General features: G+C 39.8%; 2 protein-coding genes across 2 annotated transcripts; both read left to right on the plus strand.

Annotated features, from left to right (window-relative positions):
• Positions 1 to 5,609: 5,609 nt before the first annotated feature.
• On the plus strand, positions 5,610 to 16,275 carry LOC137283907 (uncharacterized). Its single transcript, XM_067815581.1, has 2 exons — positions 5,610 to 6,518; positions 14,665 to 16,275. The coding sequence occupies exons 1-2, from the start codon at positions 5,610 to 5,612 to the stop codon at positions 16,273 to 16,275; spliced, it is 2,520 nt and encodes an 839-aa protein (XP_067671682.1).
• Positions 16,276 to 18,798: 2,523 nt separating this feature from the next.
• LOC137283786 (uncharacterized) lies at positions 18,799 to 22,643 on the plus strand. The gene is made up of 2 exons (XM_067815470.1): positions 18,799 to 19,761; positions 20,698 to 22,643. Exons 1-2 carry the CDS (start codon positions 18,799 to 18,801, stop codon positions 22,309 to 22,311), a joined length of 2,577 nt encoding a protein of 858 aa, XP_067671571.1. The 3' UTR covers positions 22,312 to 22,643.
• Positions 22,644 to 25,653: the final 3,010 nt, after the last annotated feature.

Genomic DNA, 25,653 nt, shown 5'->3' on the forward strand with positions numbered 1-25,653 from the left:
GCTGTATGTTTATACAGCTATATAAGCAATGATTTTCAAATTGTATGTTAAATTTATAAGAAAATAATATTCCAGGTTGGATTCCCTACCCAAAACATTACTAATCTTAATCTATTTTGCTTATCCCATGAACACAAAACTCAAGTTTATGTTTTGCACAATATTGGTTTTAATTGTGGTTGTATATTTATACTACATTTCCTTTTATATTTATATATATCAATGAATCTGTTAAATCCGAACACTTATTCATAATTTATCATTGAAGCTTGCTTTATAGTCCAAACTCCCTCAATTACGGATTGTGGACTAAAATAACAGTCCCAAAGTACATTTTCTATGAGAACAATGCTTTGTAAACCGGACTTAGCTGACTCAAGTAGCTGACAAGGCCGTTGAATAAGCATCTCCATTACCACTGTCTGGGTCCTAATTGCGGCCAAAGCAGACCACAAGTCTACTGGTAGTTACCGTCTTGGATGTAAAACGGGAGTAGGGTCTAATAATCATCTAATGAAGATTTTACTGACCCCTAAGGAACCTGTGTTAACAATCACTGTCAACAAGACGGCAATTTTATTCAAACTGCATGTATAATTGCACTCATGACAATTGCCCACTTATGTCGGTTCAAAGTGTTTGTAGGCGATGACCTGTATCTTACGAGACAACAAATGAAGATGTGATTTTGAATTTACTGCTAGTGGCGGAGAGTGAATTACAGAAAGGCCCCACAAGCAAACTCATAATTACGATGGCTCCAGTTCAGATTAATTCATAATGTACCTATGGTTAGCATACGTCATCGTTACATTTCGAACATTATTCCTGTCTTAGGCGGTACATGCTCATACATTTGAAATGCCAAATAGGTCCAAGCCATAGAACCTTCAATGTCTGTTGTAACAGTTGGGGCGGTGGGGTAGCCTTGTGGTCAATGCGTTCGCTCGTCACACCGAAGACTCGAGTTCGATTCCCCACGTGTGTACAATATGTGATGCCAATTTGTGGTTTCCCTTGCCGTTATATTGCTGGAATATTGCTGAAAGCGGCTTAAAATTAAATTCACTCACTTATCTCCATTGTCCGTCGTCTACGAAGGTCAAGGGACGTTGTAATGCTTTCGTGCTCTTACTGTAATTGACACATCACATGTTTCGTCAGCATTAATCTTTACACCGCCATTTTAGTTCTTTATATCATTTTACAAAAGGTGTACATAATTCGGTTATGCGGAACACAACACAAACATATCACCGTACCTTACACACATTTGGGATTTGCGTATAGGTAGAAACACTACTTGACACACGAAACTAAATTTGACGAAAACGGTTCACTTGGACTGAAGCCCTGACAAGTTACTGCTGCAGAGATCCTCTCCCTCCCATAACCGGAGTTTCATACCGCATGCCCCATCTTGAACTAATCATTTTACTGCCACCTCACAAATCTGTAACCCTAAGCTGCGTTTTAGAGATGACTATTACTAATGCGTACAAATGACACTGAGCTGTTCAATTCTTGCTGGACATGACAACATCCTTATTGTAAAACCATAAGACCTTCGTTTGTGCGGTCTAGTAACTACAACCAGGTTGCGTTTCCCGGCATCGTCAGATCTCGGTGTGCCCAATCGTAATATGGCTGGGTATTCCTAAGACCAGCGTACCCCAACTCATTGTCTCGTTTCCATAGTGACGAGAGAAAATTTGTGTTAGCCTAGTGGTTAATGCGTTCGCTCGTCACGCAGAGGGTTGAAATCCGTTTCTGGAATGTTGCTAAAAGTACCTACCTACCTGCCTACCTACCTACCTACCTACCTACCTACCTACCTACCCACAAACCAACCAACCTACCTACCTACCTACCTACCTACCTACACCATAACAATGTTTGTACTGATTCTACCCACTCCAAGGTACATGGATATAATGCTTTGGATGAAAGGGGTAAAAATGAAATGTAAATATAATGCAAATATTACATTTGAACAATTTTAAACAGAATGTACGAGATTCGTGATTGGAGCACAACTGACTTTTGGAGGGTTTGATCAAACCATGAACATTTTCCGACCTGTATTGACTTAGCACTCAGGCAGACGCGCAGTCACTTATATTGTGCATCACTCGTGTTAAGGACAAACCGACTGCCGCCAAAAAGCGTGTCAGTTCACGGTGATCGTGTCTCCAGCATCCTCGCTGGAGTTATATTCAGGTAATTGGTTTCACTCTGATTTGCACTTGACAAACACGGCTACATATACTACCCACCGCTGCTGTGAGATACATCCAAACATTTAATTTCCCTTTACTTATGGAGGCCGAGTGGCCACATCGCTTTCTCACTTTTTTCAGGATACAATGAGGACAGAAAACGATAGAACACCATACGAAAAAACTAACACTTCCTAGCGTCGTGCTATCGCTTTGTCGATTTTTGAATGTGATAAATATGATGCTCTTGTCTTTCATTTTATGCGAACATGCATTGAACCACACCCTGTACATCGGCGTTATGGTTTCATTGAAGGATGTTGTGGCGTCTCATTTCATTAAAATCTATCAATGTCAGGCACTATATTTACAAAGTACGTTAAAGCTCGTAAAGGATAAAATCAAATTCAAGTAACACTGACAGTTATACCCCATCTTTTGTTTTGTTTCATTTTCCTACCTATGCGTTTAAAGCACATTCAGGAATACAAACAATTTTCTAATCATGTGTGGATTTCAGTAGATGAATCATCACAATCTTATGTCACCAGTTTAATGAATTAACGATCCAGCAAACCATCAGAACACATACTAACTCTCCATGATTCTGACTTACATACACTTTATAGAAAGGGCGGATACAGCTTCTTGAGAAATTGGGCGTGCACACTTCATTTTCATGACAGTTTTAATAGCTATTTAATAAGACTTGAGGACAAAAGTTGGGGTACGCGTCCATGCGTCATTGGTTGACACGTGCCAGCACTATCTCCAGATCGGTGCTAATGCTGTCGATATCACTGGATTGTCTGGTCCAGACTTGATTATTTTAGCTGAAATATTGCTGAGTGCGGCGTAAAACTCATCACTCTTTCAGAATGAACGTTTCATTACTGATACGGTCTTAATCATAATGTTCAAACCGAAAACGCGTCAATGTCAAAAACACAAAACGCGTCAATATCAAAAACACGCGACTCCCACTAAGAATGTTCAATGAATGCCTTAAAATATTTGAGGAATATAACTGAGTTTGTCCATGAAAAATCCCCGATAGCCCGGAACATGGCTGTAGGATCTGCTGAAACACATATCACACAGAAGACAATGGAGCTCTTCAGTTTCCATTAGCTGCTGAAACACATTTGATGGAAGTGAGTAAAAATGAAAAGAAAACTATGCTGGTGTTGACATTACACGGATTACAATACATATACTGCCGTCCCGCAAGTTGCAGGGTGTGCTGTTAATGTTATTTTAGGGAGCGAGCATCTGTGGATGTAGTGACTATCAGCACTGCTAGTGTACGTGAGTTGATGTAAATACCTCCTTGAACAATATTCCCGTTACAAGCTTATCGTGTGATGAAAGCCCGTATGTCTTGTATGTTCAAAACATTGGTAAAATCTACGAGGTGCTCTCTGTGCTGACAAACCTCGAAATATAATCGTGTCGCACCGGGAGTCGACCCCCAGTCACAGGTTTCTGGCATATCTAAGGGACGCAATTCTGCACACAAGAATTATTCTTCTGGGTGGAAAATAACATGGTTGATAAAGAACGTTAAGCACATTCGTTCTCATTTATGTATATATTCACTCAATCTACACAAAATATACCACGTCTCTTCATTAGGCTTAAGTATCCATGAACTGATGAAACAAACACTTCAATAGAATTCTTTTAGAACTACGTAACGTGATTAACGTTCTAATTCCTTAAACACCATGTATTGCAATAGACACCGAAAGGTAAATACTTGTGAATTGGTAAATTGAGGGTTATTCCACTGTTTTCAGAACCTTTCATCCAATCGTGTGTTTGATCAGAATGTGTCAATAAACGGCACCCAGTACTACCCAACACGCATATCCATTACATTCAGCAGGTCAAAGGAACTCATTACGTCTTGCTTTAAGCAGCCATCAGTATATCAAGGCACGACGGACAATGCATTTAGGTTTTAACTGTCATCGTTCGGTATTTCTATGTGTAATGGCTTCATTATTTGTCTTGAACACACCCTTTCACACCCACGCCAATATTTTACCAGTGTGATCACCATAGTAATGATGGAGACACCGTAGTGTGTTGTCTTTGGAGGTATCGTGACTACGTAGCAATACTCGTCACGCGGATATGCAGTTAGAGTAATGGTGATTAACTGACATTAACACGGCGAGACACAGGTCATGCTTCGAGCGCCGTGATAACAGGTAAGAATATCGTCATATGTTCCTGGTTTGAAGGAGACGTTATACGTTTAAACCTATTTAATATTAAACGCATAATGCATGTGCTTCCTTCTAATCTATGATAATTTATTTCAGATATCACTACATTAACGGTTTCTGAAAATGATTTACCAGGAGACATTCCTTTGGCATGGCGTGTAGCATTGTTCAAACGTGTGAGTATGTCTTTGCAAAAGCTTCGTACAGCTAACGTACGCTACAGTGCCTCAAGAAATGTATATATATTCTTTCGATTATAGATTTTGGGGCGATGGGGTAGCCAAATGATTAACGCATTCGCCCGTCACTCCAAAGACATGGTTCGATTCCCTACATGGATACGCTTGTAAAGTCCATATGTTGTGTCCCCCGCCTTCGTATTTCTTGAATATTGTGAAAGCATCGTAAAACCAAACTCACTCACTCATATGGTTTGTGTTTCTGACAGATTGTGGTTCATTTTGAGACCTAATTCTCTGAAATTGAACACTACATTTTGACATGTAGATTACAAGTATTGTATTTTTCTAATTCTCTCTGATTTTTTTGTCCGTTTATGTCGAAAGCTATGTAATTCGAAATTTATTGTAGGATGGCCTGTCGTCTTCGTTGCAACAATTCACATAGACAATCCAGAAACCCATAATTGTAGGAATGAATCCCGGTTCGCTGCGACTATACTTTCAATACTCGTGAAGATCCAGGGTACAATAGACCTTCAGCAAACCATGCTTGCCATAAAAGGCGACTATGCTTGTCGTAAGAGGCGACTAACAGGATCGGGTGGTCAGGCTCGCTCACTTGGTTGACACATGTCATCGGTTCCCAGTTGCGCAGATCGATGTTCTTTGTATTGTCTGGTCCAGACTCGATTATTTACAGACCGCTGCCATATAGCTGGAGTAATACTGAGAGCGGCGTAGAACTGAGCTCACTCACTCACTTACTCAACAGTTTGTAATCACAATGCCAGTGCTCTTGGGTTTCCTCAGACATCTCAGACCTACACAAGCTTTGTCCTTTCCTGCATCCTCAAGTAAAACAGTGTTTAAATCTCTTACTTATTCTCACTAAATATTTGACGTTTCCTATTGAAGGGCTCACGACAACAAGGATGCCATTTCCTACCAGCATAGTCTTGACACAGCTAGCATTTATGGTCCATAGAGCAAGTAGTTATGCAGTGGACATACCGCCTATTTCCTACGACAGCTACCTCCTTTCCTCGGTAAATGATATGTCTTTCAAGAATGTTCTCAACACAAGTACGGGCGTGGCCATACTTCACTGTAATGTGTTCTGCAAAGGTACAACACTCACACAGTTCACAAACCGCGGATGCTTTCCAGTCAACCCAGTTTGCAAAACATGTCGTTGTGATGATGAATGTAAAGAATATGGTGACTGCTGTCCAGACGATAACTTGAACGTGACCGTGGTGAAGGAAAACAGACATGCTTGTGTCAGCGGAAGAAAAGGGACATTTTACTTCACTGGTAGCCATCCTGGATACTACATGATATACACATGCCCAGAAGAGCCCATTTTTGATAAGACTCCGAAGATATCAGTTGACGATCTCTCTCCAGTCACATCCGTGACAACGAATATCACGTACTTAAATGAAGGAATCGCGAGATGTCATGGCGTTCAGATCTTGATCAGATGGAGAAAACAAATTGTATGCCACAAGAAGACAAAAGACTTGGAAATCGAGGGAGGATGCAAGACAGCTATTCATCCTCCAGCTTTTCCACAACCAAGGCCATGTCACGCGGAATTTACCAGTGATCAGTACATAGATTCGTGTAATAGCACATGGTTGTTGAATACTTCCTTTTCCAGTTTAGCGGAGGAGCAATGTAGACATGGAATTTATTACCCAGTCTCCAGGAAAACAGATTTGTTTAAGAATATCTTCTGCTACATGTGTAATGGATTTTCACCATCTCATAGAAAGTGCGACAAGGCTCCACTACTCTCCAAGACTGACATTAACGATCTCATCTGTACAAAGTGTGACCGACCAACATGTAGAGAAGTTGAGTGGTACGACAGAATAAAGGTGAGTGGTGTTATTTTTTTGGTTCTAAAGTAGTTTTGTATGTACTTTAAATTTTGTCGCCATGGTGGTAATTCTGTTGGGATTATGGTCTTTCAGGTTATGTGTGCGTTATCAATTGTCCTCGCTGGCTTGCATGCCTGGTAAATGACATGCTTGTGTCATGGTGAGCAGAATGCCTGGTGATTTATAACCTTGTGTTGTGGTGAGCTATATGTCTGGTAAACTGCATTTTTGTATCGTTGTGAGTTGCATTCTGGTGTATTACATGGATATGTCCTGGTGAGTGGTATGCCCGGTGAAAGGCATGCTTGAGCGACGGTGAGTGGTATGCCCGGGAAATGGCATGCCTGTGCAATGGTGAGTTGTATGCCAGGTGAGTGGCATGCTTTGCAATGTTGAATTGCATGCCTGGTGAGTGGTATGTCTGGTAAATGGCGTGATTGTGCCGAGGTGGATCATCGTGTTAAGTGACATAAAAGGTTGATCTTCATGAGATATGCCTTGATTAATGATAGCGTCATAATCGGATTAAGGGCAATACCGTTTTGATCAATGCCCACAAAAATTCACGAGGAAGGCATTTTTAAGAAATACATTTCCACTGTTATTGGCATCTTTGTCAGCGTCCATTATACATAAAACACTGGCAAATATTGTTGACACAAGGCTAGCGAGGGTGTCAACTCTTTGCTCTGGCCTTGATTCATCATTCAACTGTAAATAAGAATCATTTGATGTTCTTTGAAATCTTTGTATTTGTAAAGATACAGTCCTCTGCATATTCTTTGCCAAGGCTCACGCTCAGATATCAAACACATCAAACGATTTCACTCTTTGTTCAAATTGACCAACCCAATAAAATTCAACATTCAGTTCGTTTTCATTTCCTCCTTTCATGTTGGGACTTTATCAGATGAAACCTAGTAGCTCATTACAGTGAGTGAGTTTAATTTTACGCCGCACTCTGCAATATTCCAGCTATATGGCGGCGGTCTGTAAATAATCGAGTCTGGACCAGACAGTCCAGTGATCAACAACATGAGCATCGATCAGTGCTATTGGGAACCGATGACATGTGTCAACCAAGTCAGCGAACCTGACCAGTCGCCTCTTACGACAAGCATAGTCGCCTTTTGTGGCAAGCATGGGTTGCCTATTCTACCCCGGGACCTTCAAGGGTCAGCTCATTACAGTCCAGCGTCACAAACAATATACGGCCATAATACCGCGTATATGATTTAAAATACTCCGGGTCTTTCGAGAATATCTTTAATTTAAAATAGTGTGGATGAAATGTAAGGCTGTTTTGGTGCAGTGTGTTATATATTTATAAGCAACGTTGCCTGATACAACATATACGTCCACATACACAAATATACCAATTACTAAATGGACAATGTATTGACAGGACCTACTCTACGAATTGATTTTCTCTGCCGAACTGTAGCATAAAAGTAATGACTCTCGGTTAGTGGTCAGGTCAAAACGTCACGGTATCTAGTCGGTGAACATACGGCGCCGGACACTAAGTCTTTTGACCTCAGAGTGTCTTAAATAGGTCTAAATAGTGAGTGAGTTCATATTTAACGTCACATCGGCAATATTGCAGCCATATCGTGACGAGAACGATTGATTATAAAAATACAAATGAATTAATAGCACGGACATTGCAAAACCCTGTCAGCGAAGGACAGTAAAACTGACTCGAATATCACAGAATAGAATATAAAACTAGTGATTAGACCTAAAACAATGTATCTATAGAGGACAATACAATATAAAAATGAGCTATAGGTTGCCAACAACTGAAGGTAGATCACCATACTAAGGACCATGGGGACTCACAGTACATTTGCTTCCTGCATGGACCCTAGCTGGATTTACATCATCCCTTCAGCTATTAGCAATTTAGACAAATCTAGCCGTAAAGTAAAAACACACTTATTCTACGATTAAAAGGCTGGAAAACTGAAATTTACTTCAAATGTTTGTGGACTTACGTACCCTCTCAGGAGGACAATTGTTTTACGGTACCCTAACCCCCTTTGAGGGTACAGCCACTAACGATTTGAGTTACAAATTTAATCTTCCAATTTTAAAATATTTATCTATTTACAGTTCAGTTGACAAATTTAATTCCTTTAAAAATGCAATAATTAAATGAGGACTAACACTGTTAAAAAGATCCTTCATAGTTTGTGAATTAAAATACTGATCCCTTGTGATAGAATACTCAACACAGTCAAGCAAGATATTTACAGAGGAGGATCCTCACCTTTCAAAAGGTATTCATGTGTATATCTGGTGTGGCCAATGCGACATCGCCGCATAATGACCTCTTCAAATCTGGACTGACAACCCAAGTAGGTGTAACCAATGTAGGGTTTTATTGCATGTAATTTATTTATACCCACTTGGGTGTCCCACTTCTTTTGCATCAGATCACGTATATAAGATCTAATAGTAGGTTTAAAATCTGAGTACGGAATACGAAGTGGTGTCACAGACTTGTTGAGGGCCGCCTTGGCAGCAAGATCGGCCATCACATTCCCAGAAATGCCTACATGGCTGGGTAACCAACAGAAGACGATGTCGTATTGGCCAGTAGCAACAGTATTATACAATTCAATAATTTCAATTAAAAATGGATGTTTACAAGAAATATGTTTAATAGCCTGAAGGCAAGAAAGAGAGTCGGAATATATTATATACTGTTTACGTTTCGGGTGTCTTTCAATATATTTAAGAGCTGTTAATATGGCGTTAGCTTCAGCTGTAAAAATAGAGCTGCAATCTGGTAATCTAGAAGATATTGTTCTGGATCCAATGACAGTAGCACACGCAACTGCACCACCGTCCTTGGACCCATCTGTAAATAAGGATTTGTAATTGTTATATGTAAGTTTCAATTGATTATATTCTTGTTTATATTGTAATTCATTCGTTTCTGATTTTTTAAATGATGTTAATGTTAGGTCAACCTGTGGCCTAACCAACTGCCAAGGGGGAGAGGAAAGAAGACGGAAAGGAGCTACGTTGTCCAGCTCAATACCAGCAGCAGCAATAAACGGCTTTATTCTGAGCCCAAGAGGTGGAACAAGTGAAGACTTTTTGCTATACAAATCCTCATAAAGAGGATTGAAGACACAGTTATATGCAGGGTTAGATTTGTTAGAGTATAGTTTTGTGATATATTGTAAAGACAATTTTATACGGCGTTGTGTAAGAGAAGGTTCATCAGTCTCAACATAGAGACTGTCAACAGGTGAGGTTCTGAACGACCCAAGACAAAGTCTTAGACCTTGGTGGTGGATAGAATCAAGAAGTTTCAGGTTGCTTTTACAGGCTCCACCATACACGATGGAGCCATAATCAAGTTTAGATCGTACTAATGATCTGTATAAGTGAAGGAGGGTAGCTTGATCCCCTCCCCACTTTGAATTTGAAACAACTTTTAGCAAATCTAGTGCCTTCAGGCATTTAGCTTTAAGGGATTTAATGTGTGGTAAGAATGTTAAATGAGAGTCGAAAATTACACCCAGGAACTTGGCCTCCTTTACAACTTTGATAGGGGTGCCATTTAAAGATAATTCTGGGTCCTTATGAGGCTTATATCGTCTACAAAAATGTATACAATTCGTCTTGGATTTAGAAAATTTAAAGCCGTTTTCAAGACACCATTTATTTATTTTGTTTAAACATAGCTGCAGTTGCCGTTCAATTGTATGCATATTTTTACCACGACAGGAAATATTAAAATCATCCGCAAATAATGATCCATCAATGGAATCATTTAAAACCTTGGATAAGCTGTTGATCTTGATGCTAAAAAGTGTGACAGACAAAATACTGCCTTGCGGGACACCTTGATCCTGATTGTAATGATCAGACAGGGTAGAACCCACTCGAACTTGAAATTGTCTGTCTTTTAAAAATTCTGATATAAAAAGAGGCAAACGGCCCCTCAAACCAAAATCATGCAAATCTTTCAAAATGCCATGCTTCCAGGTTGTATCATAAGCTTTCTCAAGATCAAAGAAAATTGATACAGCATGTTGTTTATTTACTATAGCATTTTTAACGAAGGATTCTAAACGTACCAAATGGTCAATGGTACTACGATTTTTCCTGAAACCACACTGAATATTGGTTATTAGGTTATTGGTTTCAAGATACCAAGTTACCAAGTTAATCTATTATTCACCATACGTTCCATGGTTTTACAGACACAGCTAGTAAGAGATATTGGTCTGTAGTTTGACGGATCTGTATGATCCCTGCCAGGCTTTGGTATTGGGATTACAACAGCATTACGCCATGATGGAGGAAATTCCCCAGACGTCCATATTGTATCAAATATATCTAAAAGGGTTATCAAGCATGGTTCAGGTAAGTGTTTCAGAAGCTGGTAATGGATATTATCATCACCGGTAGCAGTGTCATGAGCTTGCTCAAGAGCAGTTTGTAGCTCATGTAATGAAAACACTTCATTGTAATCTTCACCGTTATTTGATTCGAAATTAAGTTTTGTCTTTTCCTGTTGTTTCTGATATCTCTGAAACTCAGGAACATAATTTGTTGATGATGAATTTTTGGCAAGAGTTTCTCCGATTTTATTTGCGTTTTAGACTTATTAGTAATTAAATTATCACCATCTTTGAGATGGTGTACGGCAGATTTGGAACCTTTGCCTTTAATTCTTTGAATCATGTTCCAGACCTTGGACATCGGCGTGCGTGAATTAAGTTTGGAGACATAATTTCTCCAAGATTGTCGTTTGTTTTGTTTAAACGTACGACGCGCCTTTGCATTCAGTATTTTGAATTTATTTAAGTTATGGACAGTTGGGTGACGGCGAAAATAATGTTCTGCCTTTTTCCTCGCTTTTCTGGCCTGTCTGCAATTTGCATTGAACCATGGTTTTCGTACATGTGGAGTCGTAGAGGACTTTGGTATACACTCATCAGCTATTTTATTTAAAATGTCAGAAAAAGTTTCAATGGGATCAGTTATATTAGTGAAACACTCAGGTCGCAGTTTTGATTCACACATAGTTTGATATAAAGACCAGTTAGCCTTCGAAAAGTTCCATCTTGTAAACGATGGCGAATCAGATGGAGTAATTTGTGAGAGGATAGTTGGGAAGTGGTCACTTCCACAAAGGTCATTATGAACAGACCAATCAAATTCATTGAGGAGGTTAGAATCTGCAAGAGATAAGTCTAGAGAAGAATAAGTGCCAGTTGCAGGGTGCAGATAGGTGCTTGAATCATCATTAAATATGCACAGATCATTATTTGAAATGAAATCTTCAAGTATTTTGCTCTTAGCATTAGTGTTAGTACTGCCCCATAATGGGTTGTGACCGTTTAGGTCACCCATAATAATACATGGCTTCGGGAGTTGGTCATATAGTGATTGAAGATCAGTCTGTTGTAGTGTTGAAGAAGGCGGAATATACAGAGAGCATAGTGCAAATGCTACTCCCAGAGTCAGTCGCACAGCAACAGCTTGTAGATTAGTTTTAAGTGTAACAGGGCTGTGAATAACATCCCGTCGTATGAGGATAGTGGAACCTCCAGTGGTCCTATCACCTGGAGGGGAAAAATAATGATACGCTTCAAAATGACGTAAACTAAAGTTATCTGTCTGTTTCAGATATGTCTCTTGCAGACAGAACGCTGATGGTGCCAAATCCTGGATTAACAACTGTATTTCATTAAAATTTGTTCGTAGTCCTCTACAGTTCCACTGCACGATATGCTGAGATGGACCTATCTTTTAGGTGGATTAATAGGGGATCTACCCCGTACCTTTTTCGAGGGCGACAAGCTATGTGCCCTAGAATGGACGTTTTCAGACACGTCCATGTCCTCAAGCGATCCGTATCTATTAAATAATCTGATCTTATCATCTGACCCCTTTGGGGCCCTGCCACTTTGCTTTGTGAAAGAATCTGGTTTCGGTTTGGTTTTGCTTTTGACAACTGGTTGAACGTTTCTGTTAGACTGAGTCATTTGAGATGCCTGAGAAGATGTATCACAAGCAGAAGATGGTTCTGATTGGGTTTGGGGCTTGTCAGGAAGTGGTTCCACAGTTTGTGTAGATATTACAGGCGATAACATCATAGGAGATTCGGTTTTAAGCCAAGTCAAGTTCGTTTGACAGCTTGCAGATGACGTGGTTACTGTATGGGTTTTATCAGACGTTTTTGCAATGGAAGCATACGTTTCCTTAATCTCAGAACCTAAGACAATCTTTTTTGCATCAGAGAAACTAATGTTTTGAGTAAATTTGATCTTGTTGATCTCCATATGCTGTTTCCAAACTGGACAATCTTTGGAAAAAGATCAGTGAGCACCCGAGCAGTTGGTACATTTCTTAAAAGTACTCTCGCAATCTTCTGTTGTATGTGTCTTCTCACCACAGTGAGCACATATAACGGACAATGTACAAGTACTAACACCATGACCAAATTTCTGGCATTTGAAACACCTCAAAGGATTTGGTATGTAGGTGTCAACGGTCATGTTACAATATCCTGCCTTTATTGATCTGGGAGCATTGTGAGAAGAAAATGTGAACAGGTAAGTGTTCGTCAGAACGGTGTCGTGGTTTTTGCGTGTTGCAAAACGCTTGACGTAAATGACTCCTTGGTCTTTCATTTCCGAAACAATATCAAGTTCGGACATGTCAGCGAACAATCGATCTCTGTCTCTAACAACTCCTTTGCTGGTGTTAAGTGTTCTGTGAGGAGAGACTGATACCGGAATGCCGACGAACGTTTCAGTTGACATCAAATTAGTTGCTTGTTGCCTTTTGCTGCACTCGATGAGCAATGACCCTGAACGCAAAAGTCTAATGTTTTTCACATCACCAGCTATGCCTTGTATGCCTTTTTGCACTGCAAAAGGATTTAACTTCAATCGTGTGTTATCTTTAGTCTCCATTACTAAATAACGTGGCCAGTAGTCAATTGATTTTGGCTGTCTGTGGTCATCATGATCAGGATCAGTGTCGAGAGGACGTTTTATTTTCTTTAGGGGAGTTTCGTAATCCATGTTTAGTGTTTTAAGATTCATCATCCGAGCTCCCCACCCACCACGGAGTGTCAGGAAGACGATGCTAAACACAAGTGGGTCTCCAACTTGCAGCACCAAGGATACCCGGATGATATACTCCAGCAGAAAAACCAAAAGAATAATTCTTCCACCAGATTGGCCCATGAGCCACCGCCTTCTGGGCATAAGACTCTAGGCAAAGTTGATGTATACAAAATTCAAGTTAAATAATATACTATAATCCAAAGGCGCCAAGACCGAAATACAGACAATTTCAAATCCCATTTTGTGCAATTACATAAAATCCATGCACAGGGCTTGGCATGACCAGCCGATTGGTCGAACCGGGCCCATTCGACCACCCGTCTAGGCGAAGTCAGGGCCAAAGTGGTGTATTGAGCAACAGGAACACGGCTGCAAGCTCCTGTTGCCCTCAACCACCAGGATCCCTTCCTCCTCCGACACAGGGCTGCAACCCACGGCAAACGGGTTGGTGGACCAAATATCCCCCCGGGTCCACTACGGGGATGTCGGCGAGCTCTTAGCATTACCCAGCACCCACCACGAGGAGGTGGCTCGCCACGGGTGCCATAGGTCTAAATAGAAATTTCAAACATTATAGATAATATATAAGAATGGTTTGACTTGTGTAGCTTGTGACGTTACCATTTTAGTTTCTATTTATACTTCAGCTTAACTGGTTCCATTTACAAATGTGAAGTTGTTGCTTTATTGTCACATTACATTTCAGTATTCGTAGATCTCATTACGTTTTCTCTAAGCTGAGTTTCGTATAAGTGAGTAATTTCCCTGTCAGTTAAAGGTTACAGAAGACATGTCTGTCAAAGACGGTTGCAATTCATTTCTATTGTGATTGGATTCGTTTCAATAATTGCATTTATGTTTAGCAGTCATTTGCGAGGTTGAAATATTCAACTTACAGAAATGGAATTGTGTTCTGGTTGTTCATTTATGCCTTCTATAAACAGCTTACACCTACTGTTGTGATTGTTGTTGTGATTTCTGTTTAAGAAATATTTTCTTCAGTCAATACTTAATATTGTGTTTTATGTCGACTTTTACAGAACACGTGCCGTGCCATGCACTGTCGCTCAGGGTACTTTCTGAAGGGTGGAAAATGTCAGCTAACAGATGTCGGATTGTCCAGAGTGAAGTACCAGATTGCAGTCCTGTTTTGGCCAACTGGAAACAACACATCTGACCCAAGACTTCAAGACTGGAATTTCATCGAGCCAGTGGTTGTCAGCAATATACCGTTAGTTGCAGAACAGTACAATATGACCTATTACATGTTTTCTATTTATGAACTTGTGCACATTAACATTGACAATAGTTCCAAACATGATAGTGTGCCATCGTTTGGACTGACATTAACATTCAGGACAAACCAAACATGTTGTCGGGATGCGTTTGAGGAAACCATGGTGACGTTGTTGGAGGATATTTGGTCGATGGAGTTTAACGGTTCGGTGTTTCAGTTTAGACTCTCTCGGGATGATTTTTATACATATGGCGTAACAAAGAGACAGTTGTACAAAATGCATCCTCCTTTCACCAGTCCACAGAAGACGGAGGAGGACGATATTGTCCCGTCCGAGGTGTTTGAAGAATATGTTTACCTCCCTGCTGTGCTACCACAGTGTTCATATGTTCAGTTCTCCGTGGATGAATTTATTTGGAACACTGATTCATCTATCTCTCTTCGGTATGTTGACATAACAATACAGCATGATAGATTCATTAAAATGGACGAGTACAATTTAGTGATATGTGTGGACACGATAGATGAGGTGTATTCCAACTATCAAGATCCAGTCAAACTGGCTAAACATATTTCAACTCTCATTTTCTCTATTCTTTCTCTGATCTGTTTGGCCTTGACTTTCATCACATACTGTACGTTCCCTTCCCTCCTTACCCTGCCAACGAAGAATACCATGTGTCTGGTCGCTTTTCTCTTCTTGGCGCAGTTGCTTCTTATGTTTAAGGGTATGGCTCTCTGGGATGAAACTGCTTGTAAAATAGTTGGAGTTTTTCTACATTACTTGTGGCTCACAGTTATATTGTGGATGAATGTCTGCTCGTATCACATGTTCCACGTCTTCGTCGTGGATGTTGCAAAACCGATTGGCACCCAAAGTCATCGTAGTCGTCTTGTGAAATACTCTCTCTATGCCAACGGATTGTCTCTGCTCATTGTTCTCATTACAATATTTTCCAATCTCGGTATGTCTTCCGGACGTCATATTGGCTATGGTATACACACCTGCTATCTGAGTACGTCCTTTCTAGTCGGTGTTGCTTTTGTGGCTCCTCTAAGTATCGTCCTCATCATGAACATCATATTCTTCAGCATCAGTGTGTGGACAATGGCCAAGATCAACAAAATGAGTGCAAGTATTCGGTCCGATAAGACTCAGGTGCACATCTACATCAAGTTATCCACACTGACTGGGATTTTTTGGATCTTGGCAATTCTTGGCGATGTTCTCCAGCAACAAGTCCTCTTTTTCATCTCCATCGTCCTGAACGCCAGTCAGGGAATCTTCATCTTTTTCTCCTATGTTGCAAACAAAAGAGTTCTTCAACTGTGGAAGGGCAAAATTCACAACCACCAATTCATATATCCTGCCAAGAGTCGATCTCCAAATCAAACGAGGAGTAGTAATTTATGAATGTCATGGCGAAATATTTCAGTGCCATAGATTTGTGAATGTGTGACACTTTTACATAGAAATTTCGTGATATTTCAAACTATTTAGACCTGCATATGCGATTGACAAAGGAATACATTGCCTGAAAAGGGTCGAATAAATTATTATGCTCATGTGGTGCCATTTATACGCTTTCATCCAAATATTTGGAAATATACAATATGGGAGGAGTAAAAAAACAAAGGAACACTGCCATGAAGTGGTGTTCCGTTATTTGTTCCCCTCAGTATATACTGGTGAACATAATTCGTGGTTGATGTAAAACCGTCGAGTGTGCAATTATCCGCATGGTATATAGATTGATATCAGTTATCGTAATCCTATGCATATTTTATGCGTTGATATTAGTTGTGCCGTTATTTATGTTTAGTTGGTTTATGTATGGCGTCGTATAACTTATCTGCTGAGATATGACCCTTGGCTAAAAAGCCAGTGGAGACTCGCGGCAGGTCACTTAACCATTATGCATCGGATTAGTAGCTATCAGTTTTCGAGATGTTGACGTGCTTCTGTAAAGAAAGAGATACGTCATCAACAAGAACAGGCTTAAAACCAAGTTTAAATTTTAGAAGGGTTGTGACGTCAACACAATATCTTCTCTTACATGCCAGGATGAATATTTATATTACGTTTTGAATTTGTCCCTGTATTTTCTCAGAGAATAAAATATGTAAAGTTCAACTTTGGTACTTTGATCCATCATTCAACACAAAAATCAGAATCAACTCCCAAATAAAGAAATCTGAATGAAACATTTCATAAAAGTGATACATATCTGTCTGCGGTTTATTAACCTATACAAAATATCAGCGACAGTGCACGATAAATGTCAAAACAATAATTATTGTGTGTGAATGCGAAAAAAATACCATTGTTCGGTCTGTATGGAAGTGTCGCAGGTTTGTATCATATTAACAGCCTGTCCGCAATAAAAACTACCGATGAATTTTACGTGAAACAACAACTAGTAAATCAAATATAGTGAAGTGAAGAATGTGAATCTTCATAATTGCACATTGCCAGTTTGCTGTCACTGGGCTGTTTGGCAAGGGTGGAAGCGCAGTCGTGAAACAGTGAAACAGTGGAACAGTGAAACACATACACGTGCAGTACGTAATGAGCGCTAAATTAGACCAACTCCACTTATCCTCGGTGTTCCAAGTCATACATAGCAATAATAGCGATTTGACACTATGATCGTTTGTTAAACAACTTGTACCCTAAGTTGAATGAAATTCTGAGATTTTAATTTTCAGTTGGCAAGGTAAAATTATGAGGATTCGCATTCTTAATTTCTCGTTATTCGATTTACTTTCTGGTTTAAAGTGAAATTCATCAGTACTGCAAACAGACTAAAGGTCCCTCGATGTTACAGCCCCGCAGATATCCTATATGGGCAACAGAGTGATAGCTTTGAAGGTGGCAGTACAAATGACCTTGAAATGGACACAATCACTAAGTGCCCATGTGTTGTGGACATGATGAGGTACGATATGAATAATTGAACTACCACAGGTCGAATAGGCAAGCTGCTGCAGGCGAGCGGAGGCTTCAGGAATCAGGTAAAAACGAATACAGTTTGTGTGTGAAGTTTGGGTTAATTTAACTTTAATTACGTATTTAATTGCCTATGTCATCCCTCTCATTTACTTGTGAATTACAAATATTATTGATCAGCCGTGGGCGCCAAATATTGATCAGCTGAAAACGCCGACCACTGCAGGCGCAACACATGTGGCAACAAAATGTAGTCATCCATGCGAGACAAACTCTAGTCTTACATTCTGTTTGCTTAGATACGTGCAGGTATATTCACTGACAGAAACGTCCCTTTGACAAATATGCAACATGTAATGCTACAGGTGATACCCAAGATGAAGCGTTGTATGATGATGAAACAATTTATCGTTAAAATACGATAAACGATACGATAAAATACGATAATAAATAGAGTAAACGATAAGATAACATTCCAACTCGTGACTGTTCGTGTACTATGTCAATGTTTTCAATTCATCAAACTTATGAATGTACATATCATGACCACATGCCTGCCAATAGGATGAGTCACACGGCTTTGTACATAATGTTTTTCTAAGCTGTTGTAACAGAGTGTCGACAGTCTGGATATATGCAGAAGACGTGTGGATTTTACACAGTGCTAGTGTTTGCTCCTGAACAGAAGTACGAGTACAGTATAAAGCAGTTCAATAGAATCTAATAACTGGAGTCACAATGATAGTTGCAAATGCTGAAAGAATTTGGAGAACTCCATTTTTCAAAATTTACGGCTATTTATGAAATTCTTATCTTTCTAAACATCAAGTTAATAACAACAGACCTTAAATTCGGTGTTCCGTGCTATTGCAGATTTGTTAACTGTAAAGTGTTAACTGTAAAGTGTTCATGCTTTCTGTACAGAGTTATGAAGATCTTTTCTTTGTCTTGATTTGTTGTTTGTTGTTTAGATTCCAGTCAGCAAGGATGAAGTTTTATATCTACCTCGCCGTGTGTAATATCATCGTAGTAAACACTCATAATACAAGCCATAACTCATCGGTTGATGTTTATGGGCCGTACTTCACCCACCTGCTCAACGCTGTGGAAAATGTTTCTTTGAATGCAGTTTTTCATACGACTAACAGCTTGTCCATTCTCCACTGCAATAAGTTCTGCAACGGTACAACGGTCACAAAGATCGTAGACCGCGGGTGTTGGCTACCTTCTCCCATCTGCCAAACATGTCGTTGTGATGATGACTGTGAAGAATATGGCGACTGTTGTCCTGACGAGAGTTTCAATGTGACGATGGCAAGGGAAAATAGACATGTTTGTGTTAGTGGAAAAAATAACCACTTTTCCTTCAGTGGTCCCCACACAGGATACTACATAATAACCACATGTCCGGATGAGCCCACTCCTAATATGACGTCTACTTTCCAGATATCAGAAGACATCTCTCCAGTGACATCGATGGCAACAAATATCACTTACTTGAATGAAATGATCGCCCAATGTTATGACGATAATGACATCACTCAGTGGGAAAAAGAAATCGTATGTGATAAGAACTCATTTAATTCAAATATCAACCACAGTTCAAGAGACTGCTTGACCTTACATCCTCCATCTGATCCACCACCTAGACCTTGTGACACTAATTTCGCTGATGAACAGTACATAGACTCGTGTAACCAGACAGGGTTATGGGATGGCTCCTTCTCTGAGATAGCCGAGGAGGAATGTACACATGGAATCTATTACCCAGTTGCTACAGGAACATACGCATTCAAGAATATCTTCTGTTACGTGTGCAATGGACTCACTCCATCTACCGTGCCGTGTACACAGCATGGCCCAGGTGGATTTACTTCTATAGGCTCACTCGTTTGTACACACTGTGACAGGCACAAATGTGTGGAAAATGAGTGGTATGACAGGATCAAGGTGAGTGCATCCGCATTGACCATAAGGGCTGGGGGTGGGGGTGGGTTCGAGGGGAATGGGTGTGAACTCTTGTTTGAAAATCTATTCATATGGCGAACAATTAAAGTTGATATGTTTGAAGCATAGTTTGGATTAACTCGGTTTCCTTTATAAAACCGTTGGAAACCAGAACAAACACTTCCAGAACAAACACTTCTTCAATAACATTCGTAACATTGTCTCTTATCTTGGCTTGTACAGAACGTGTGCCGTGTAATGTACTGTCGCGAATTGCACGCATCAATCGAGCCGCTAATGCTTACTTTATACTTGTTTCAGTATTCGTCTCTAAGTTGACTGTTCTATTTCATATAAGAGAATTATGTCCCACTGCTGAAAGGTTACATGCGTTTACGTTTCAATGACAACTAAAATTAAATTCCATTTTCAGTGTTCACGAATAGTGTCTGACCCTCTGACAAATCTGGCAGATTCACCAGCGGTCAGATAGAAATCACCAACCTGCCAGCCCCAGTGTCTGACTGAATATTTCACAATCTCTTTGTGTGAAGTTGTTATTTGCAGCATATGACACTTGTTTGCTCTTCAGAAATCTATGTTTGTTATCATATAATGTTAATAATTTCAATGCCAATTATAAGAAATGTCAAATCTGAAATGTTTATTAAACTTTATTCAGTGGGTCCTGTGAATTTTCAGTGGGTCAGACAGACATCTGAAACTTACAGGACCCAATGTCCTGTTACTTTGAAACACCATCGTGAACACTGCATTTTAATCGGATTTGTTTTGGTAATTTCATTTAGGTTTAGCAGTCAGTTTTATTTGCGAGACTGATATAAGAACCCTTCACCGTTTTGATGGTTCATCTATGCTTTCTATGAGTTTTTTCTTCAATGAAGTTCTTCACATGATCTCTTATCTTGACCTTTACAGAACACGTGCCGTGCCATGTACTGTCGCTCAGGGTACTATCTGAAGGGTGGGAAATGTCAGCTAACAGATGTCGGATTGTCCAGAGTTGAGTACCAGTTTGCAGTCCTCTTTTGGCCAACTGGAAACAACACATCTGACCCAAAACTTCAAGACTGGAATTTCATCGATCCAATGGTTGTCCGCAATATACCGTTAATTGCAGAGCAGTACAATATGACCTATTACATGTTTTCTATTTATGATCTTGTGTACATTAACACTGACAATAGTTCCAAACATGACAGCGTGCCATCGTTTGGACTGACATTAACATTCAGGACAAACCAAACGTGTTGTCGGGATGCGTTTGAGGATACCATCGTAACGTTGTTGGAGGATATTTGGTCGATGGAGTTTAACGGTTCGGTGTTTCAGTTTAGACTCTCTCGGGATGATTTTTATACATATGGCGTATCAAAGAGACAGTTGTACAAGATGCATCCTCCTTTCACCAGTCCACAGAAGACGGAAACCTACGCAAGCTTCCCGTTGGAATTTGTTGAAACGCCTGAAGAATATGTTTACTTTCCTACGCTTTTGCCAAAATGTCCATATGTTCATCTTCCTGGGTATGAATATAATTGGAACACTGATTCATCTATCTCTCTTCGGTACGTTGACATAACCATACAGCATGATAGATTCATTAAAATAGACGAACACAATTTAATAATATGTGTGGACTCGATAGAAGAGGTGTATTCCACATATCAGGATCCAGTCAAAGTGGCTGAAAATATTTTGACAATAGTTTTCTGTATTTTATCCTTGATCTGTTTAACTTTGACTTTCATTACATACTGTACGTTCCCTTCCCTCCTTACCCTGCCAACGAAGAATACCATGTGTCTGGTCGCTTTTCTCTTCTTGGCGCAGTTGCTTCTTATGTTTAAGGGTATGGCTCTCTGGGATGAAACTGCTTGTAAAATAGTTGGAGTTTTTCTACATTACTTGTGGCTCACAGTTATATTGTGGATGAACGTCTGCTCGTATCACATGTTCCACGTCTTCGTTGTCGATGTTGCAAAACCGATTGGCACCCAAAGTCATCGTAGTCGTCTTGTGAAATACTCTCTCTATGCCAACGGATTGTCTCTGCTCATTGTTCTCATTACAATATTTTCCAATCTCGGCATCTCTTCCGGACGTCATATTGGTTATGGAGTACACACCTGCTATCTGAGTTCGTCTCTTCTCGTAGGTGTTGCTTTTGTGGCTCCTCTAAGTATCGTCCTCATCATGAACATCATATTCTTCAGCATCTGTGTGTGGACAATGGCCAAGATCAACAAAATGAGTGCAAGGATTAGGGCTGACAAGAGTCAAGTGCACATCTACATTAAGTTATCCACACTGACTGGGATCTTTTGGATCTTGGCAATCCTTGGCGATGTTCTCCAGCAACAAGTCCTCATTTACATCTCCATCGTCCTGAACGCCAGTCAGGGAATCTTCATCTTTTTTTCCTATATGGCGAACAAAAGAGTTCTTCAACTGTGGAAGGGCAAATTTTGCAAACATGTACCTACTGCCAATGGTCAATATCAAAGTCAAACCAACTCTACAAATTTGTGAATGAGGTGACGAAACGTCATCGTCACTCTCTCTTACATATATATCAGGTGTCGTTGATCGAAGTCTTGAACTCATGGCAAACATGTTTCAAACGTTACGGATTTGTTGTACAAAAATGAAAAACGTGTAAACGTTACCTTTAAATAGTATGGAATATTGACGCCAGATTTACGTGTACTCTAGTGGGTGTAAATATTTGATGGATAGCATGGTTGTGTTACCATAGTACGATGCTTGTGACTGAATCTGTGATATTCCTGCTTCGCTTTACCCGGTATAATTTAACAGATGATATACTATAATGAGAAATGTAACTACCATAGCTATGCAAGTACCAGTGATGTATAGTTTTTAAGCCGAAAAGACACACGCATATTAACACTTACGCACTGACTGAAACTCAGGCACTGTGTATGAATGGATTTGTTCATATAGAATTTAGCTTCCGAGACACGTAATATAATGTACGGATAGCCTAGTTGTTAGAACGCTCGCTCTTGAGCTTTCAAACTAGGTAGGTTCAATACGGCGTATTGCAGATGCTCTGCTCAAATTATTTTAGTATGAGCATCAGTAAGCACCACCAAAAATAATTGTCGATTGTAACAAAAAGGGATCAAAGTCAACCAGTTATATCTAAATACACACGCACTTAGCATGTAATTCACGTAATGACTCAAATGCATGCTTTTCATGCTAAAGTTCTGTCATGGTACAAGCGACTGAGGGGTATAAAAAGGTGAAATGAACTATTCTCATTGCTTTCTTATCGACGAACCAATAAGTGAACAGTGCTGAAATTGAACTTTTTTGGACTTGCCGAGGCGTAGGCTTTCTGAAAATACCAGATGGCAGATTATTGGTATGCACGAAGCTGGTTTGTTCTGTCGCAGCATTGGGTCCAGATTGAATATCAATCACACTGTCATTAGTAGCCTTGTAAGGAAACATACGGCCACTGATTACGTCAAGCATCGTTCACGATCAGGAAGGCCAAGAAAGTCCAATCCTCGTGATGACCGCGCCCTAGTTCTCCTAGTGAGACGCAGGCCTATGACCAATGCCAAAGATTTCAGGGAACAATGGAGAGTGGGTGTGCGTCTCTAAACCGACACCTTCCGAAGGCGGCTAAGGTCCGCTGGACTCCGTGCACGTCGTCCAGTCAGACGTCCCTTACTCACTGATGGACACAAGACTCAACTTTTGGCGTGGTGTAATCAACGGCAAAACCACAATCTGAGGACATGGCGCAGGATCCATTGGTCCGATGAAGGCCGTTTTCTTCTCGTTACTGGTGGCCGTTGGCTAGTTTGGAGAATGAATAATCAGGCTTATCAACAGCGGATGATCCACGCAGCTGAACCCTTTAACGGTGGCTCTGCAATGGTGTGGGGATGTATCTCCTATGATTGTAAACTGAATCTTATCACCACTCAAGGGACACTCAATGGTCAGAGATACCAACAAGAAGTACTGGAACCTGCTGTTGTCCCTCATTTTGATAACCACCCCCTCGCCAGTCGACCAGTATTTACGGACGATAGTGCTAGGCAGCATCGTTCCAGAGCTGTCATCGCATACTTGCACAACAACGTAGTTGACAGATTACCTTGGCCTGCGAGAAGTCCTGATCTCAACCCAATTGAGCATTTATGGGATCATCTGGGACGTCAAGTTCAAGTAAGGGATCCACCTGTTCAAAATCTACAGGAATTAGCCCAGGCTTTTCATGAGGAATGGCAGAGGATGCCAGTGATGGCGTTTGAGTTCCAACATGAGGAGGACGGTTGCCACAGTTATCCGTGCGAGGGAGGATACACCAAACACTGATGTCACCATTACTGTTGGCTGAGGATTGAACAGTGAACGTATTTTGAGAACCTTGTGTACGTTGGACCATAGACATTGTCTGTGTGACCATAGTTTTGGACATGATTATTGATAACGTTTTTAGTGCCTCCATATAACCTTCAATAAATGACAGCCGAAAGTTGTAGCAGTGTTGGTAGTCGATGGACTGACACTTTAGATGGTTCAGGTAACGAAATTATAACCATGTGTTTGGTTTCCATACCATGAATGACCAGTATGTTGTGTTCAACACAATCTTATAGCACGAAAATGGGTGGTGCTTAATTAATGCATGCATGTGTATATATTCTGATATACGTTCAATACATGTGTCCATATTAGTTCAAGTTATATTCTGCTATTAGTTGAATGAGTGTCCTGATAATAATTTGATATACTTTTATACTTTATATCATTTTCATAGATGTACTGAGATTAATTTGATGGATGTATTGATTTTACTCTAATAGATACACTGATAGCAGTTTAATATATGTACTAAAATAAGCTTCATATGTGCTCATATTATAATATATACGTACTGCCAGTACTGATATACTGATGTCCAGATGTTAGTTTCATACATCTTCTGACTTAGTTAAATGTATGTACTGATATCAGTTTTATGTACTAATCTTACTTTCATAGTTTTGCTGATGTTGGTTTGATATGTGCATTGATGTCAGTTTAATGTACATACTGATATTAGTGTACAATATGTTCTGATATCACTTTATGTGGGGTCTTATATTAGCTTATAATTTATGCTGATATATATATATATATATATATATATATATATATATATATATATATATATATATATATATATATATATAGAGAGAGAGAGAGAGAGAGAGAGAGAGAGAGAGAGATAGATAGATAGATAGACAGATAGATATAGATATAGGTATATATAGATATAGGTATGGTTTCTTTATCCTTCATTAGTACGCATATAAAATCTTAAAAATATGGAGGGCTTGACTTAAACAAGTTTATCGTCTCGTCTATGTCAAGAGGAGCTTGTCCACAATGTTTTGATATGTCGTGTAATATTTTGAGACAAAATAAAACATAAATTAAAAAATTGAACCATCTTTCATGAGCCGACATCAAACGTACAAATATAACAGTTTAGTTTCATGGATGTGATAAAGAGTATATGATATTTTGTGAGCGTTTACGAAATATCTGTAAAATTACACTTTAACTGTAAACCATCATCCCCTAAAAACACAAAATCAACAACAACAACAACCCACCCCCACCAAACAAAGAAAAAAAACAGCCCCTAACACACTCAGACCCTTCTCCCACCCCGCTCCCGTTAATAAACACACACAAAAACAACAACAACAACAACAACAACAACAACAACAAAACAGAATAAAGACCCATTAAACAAACAAACAACAACAGCAGCAAACACATCCACTGTGATTGACTTGCACGAATATTCTCATCTGTATTTTGATTATACAGGTTTGA

The sequence above is a fragment of the Haliotis asinina genome, chromosome 5 (genome assembly GCF_037392515.1).
Source record: "Haliotis asinina isolate JCU_RB_2024 chromosome 5, JCU_Hal_asi_v2, whole genome shotgun sequence".
Lineage (NCBI taxonomy): Eukaryota > Metazoa > Mollusca > Gastropoda > Lepetellida > Haliotidae > Haliotis > Haliotis asinina.

Excerpts from the sequence above, each read along its gene's own strand:
- LOC137283907 (XM_067815581.1), top strand. The coding sequence starts at position 5,610 with ATGGTCCATAGAGCAAGTAGTTATGCAGTGGACATACCGCCTATTTCC. Across the intron at positions 6,519-14,664 it reads AGTGGTACGACAGAATAAAG|AACACGTGCCGTGCCATGCA; the intron begins GTGAGTGGTGTT and ends CGACTTTTACAG.
- LOC137283786 (XM_067815470.1), top strand. The coding sequence starts at position 18,799 with ATGAAGTTTTATATCTACCTCGCCGTGTGTAATATCATCGTAGTAAAC. Across the intron at positions 19,762-20,697 it reads AGTGGTATGACAGGATCAAG|AACACGTGCCGTGCCATGTA; the intron begins GTGAGTGCATCC and ends TGACCTTTACAG.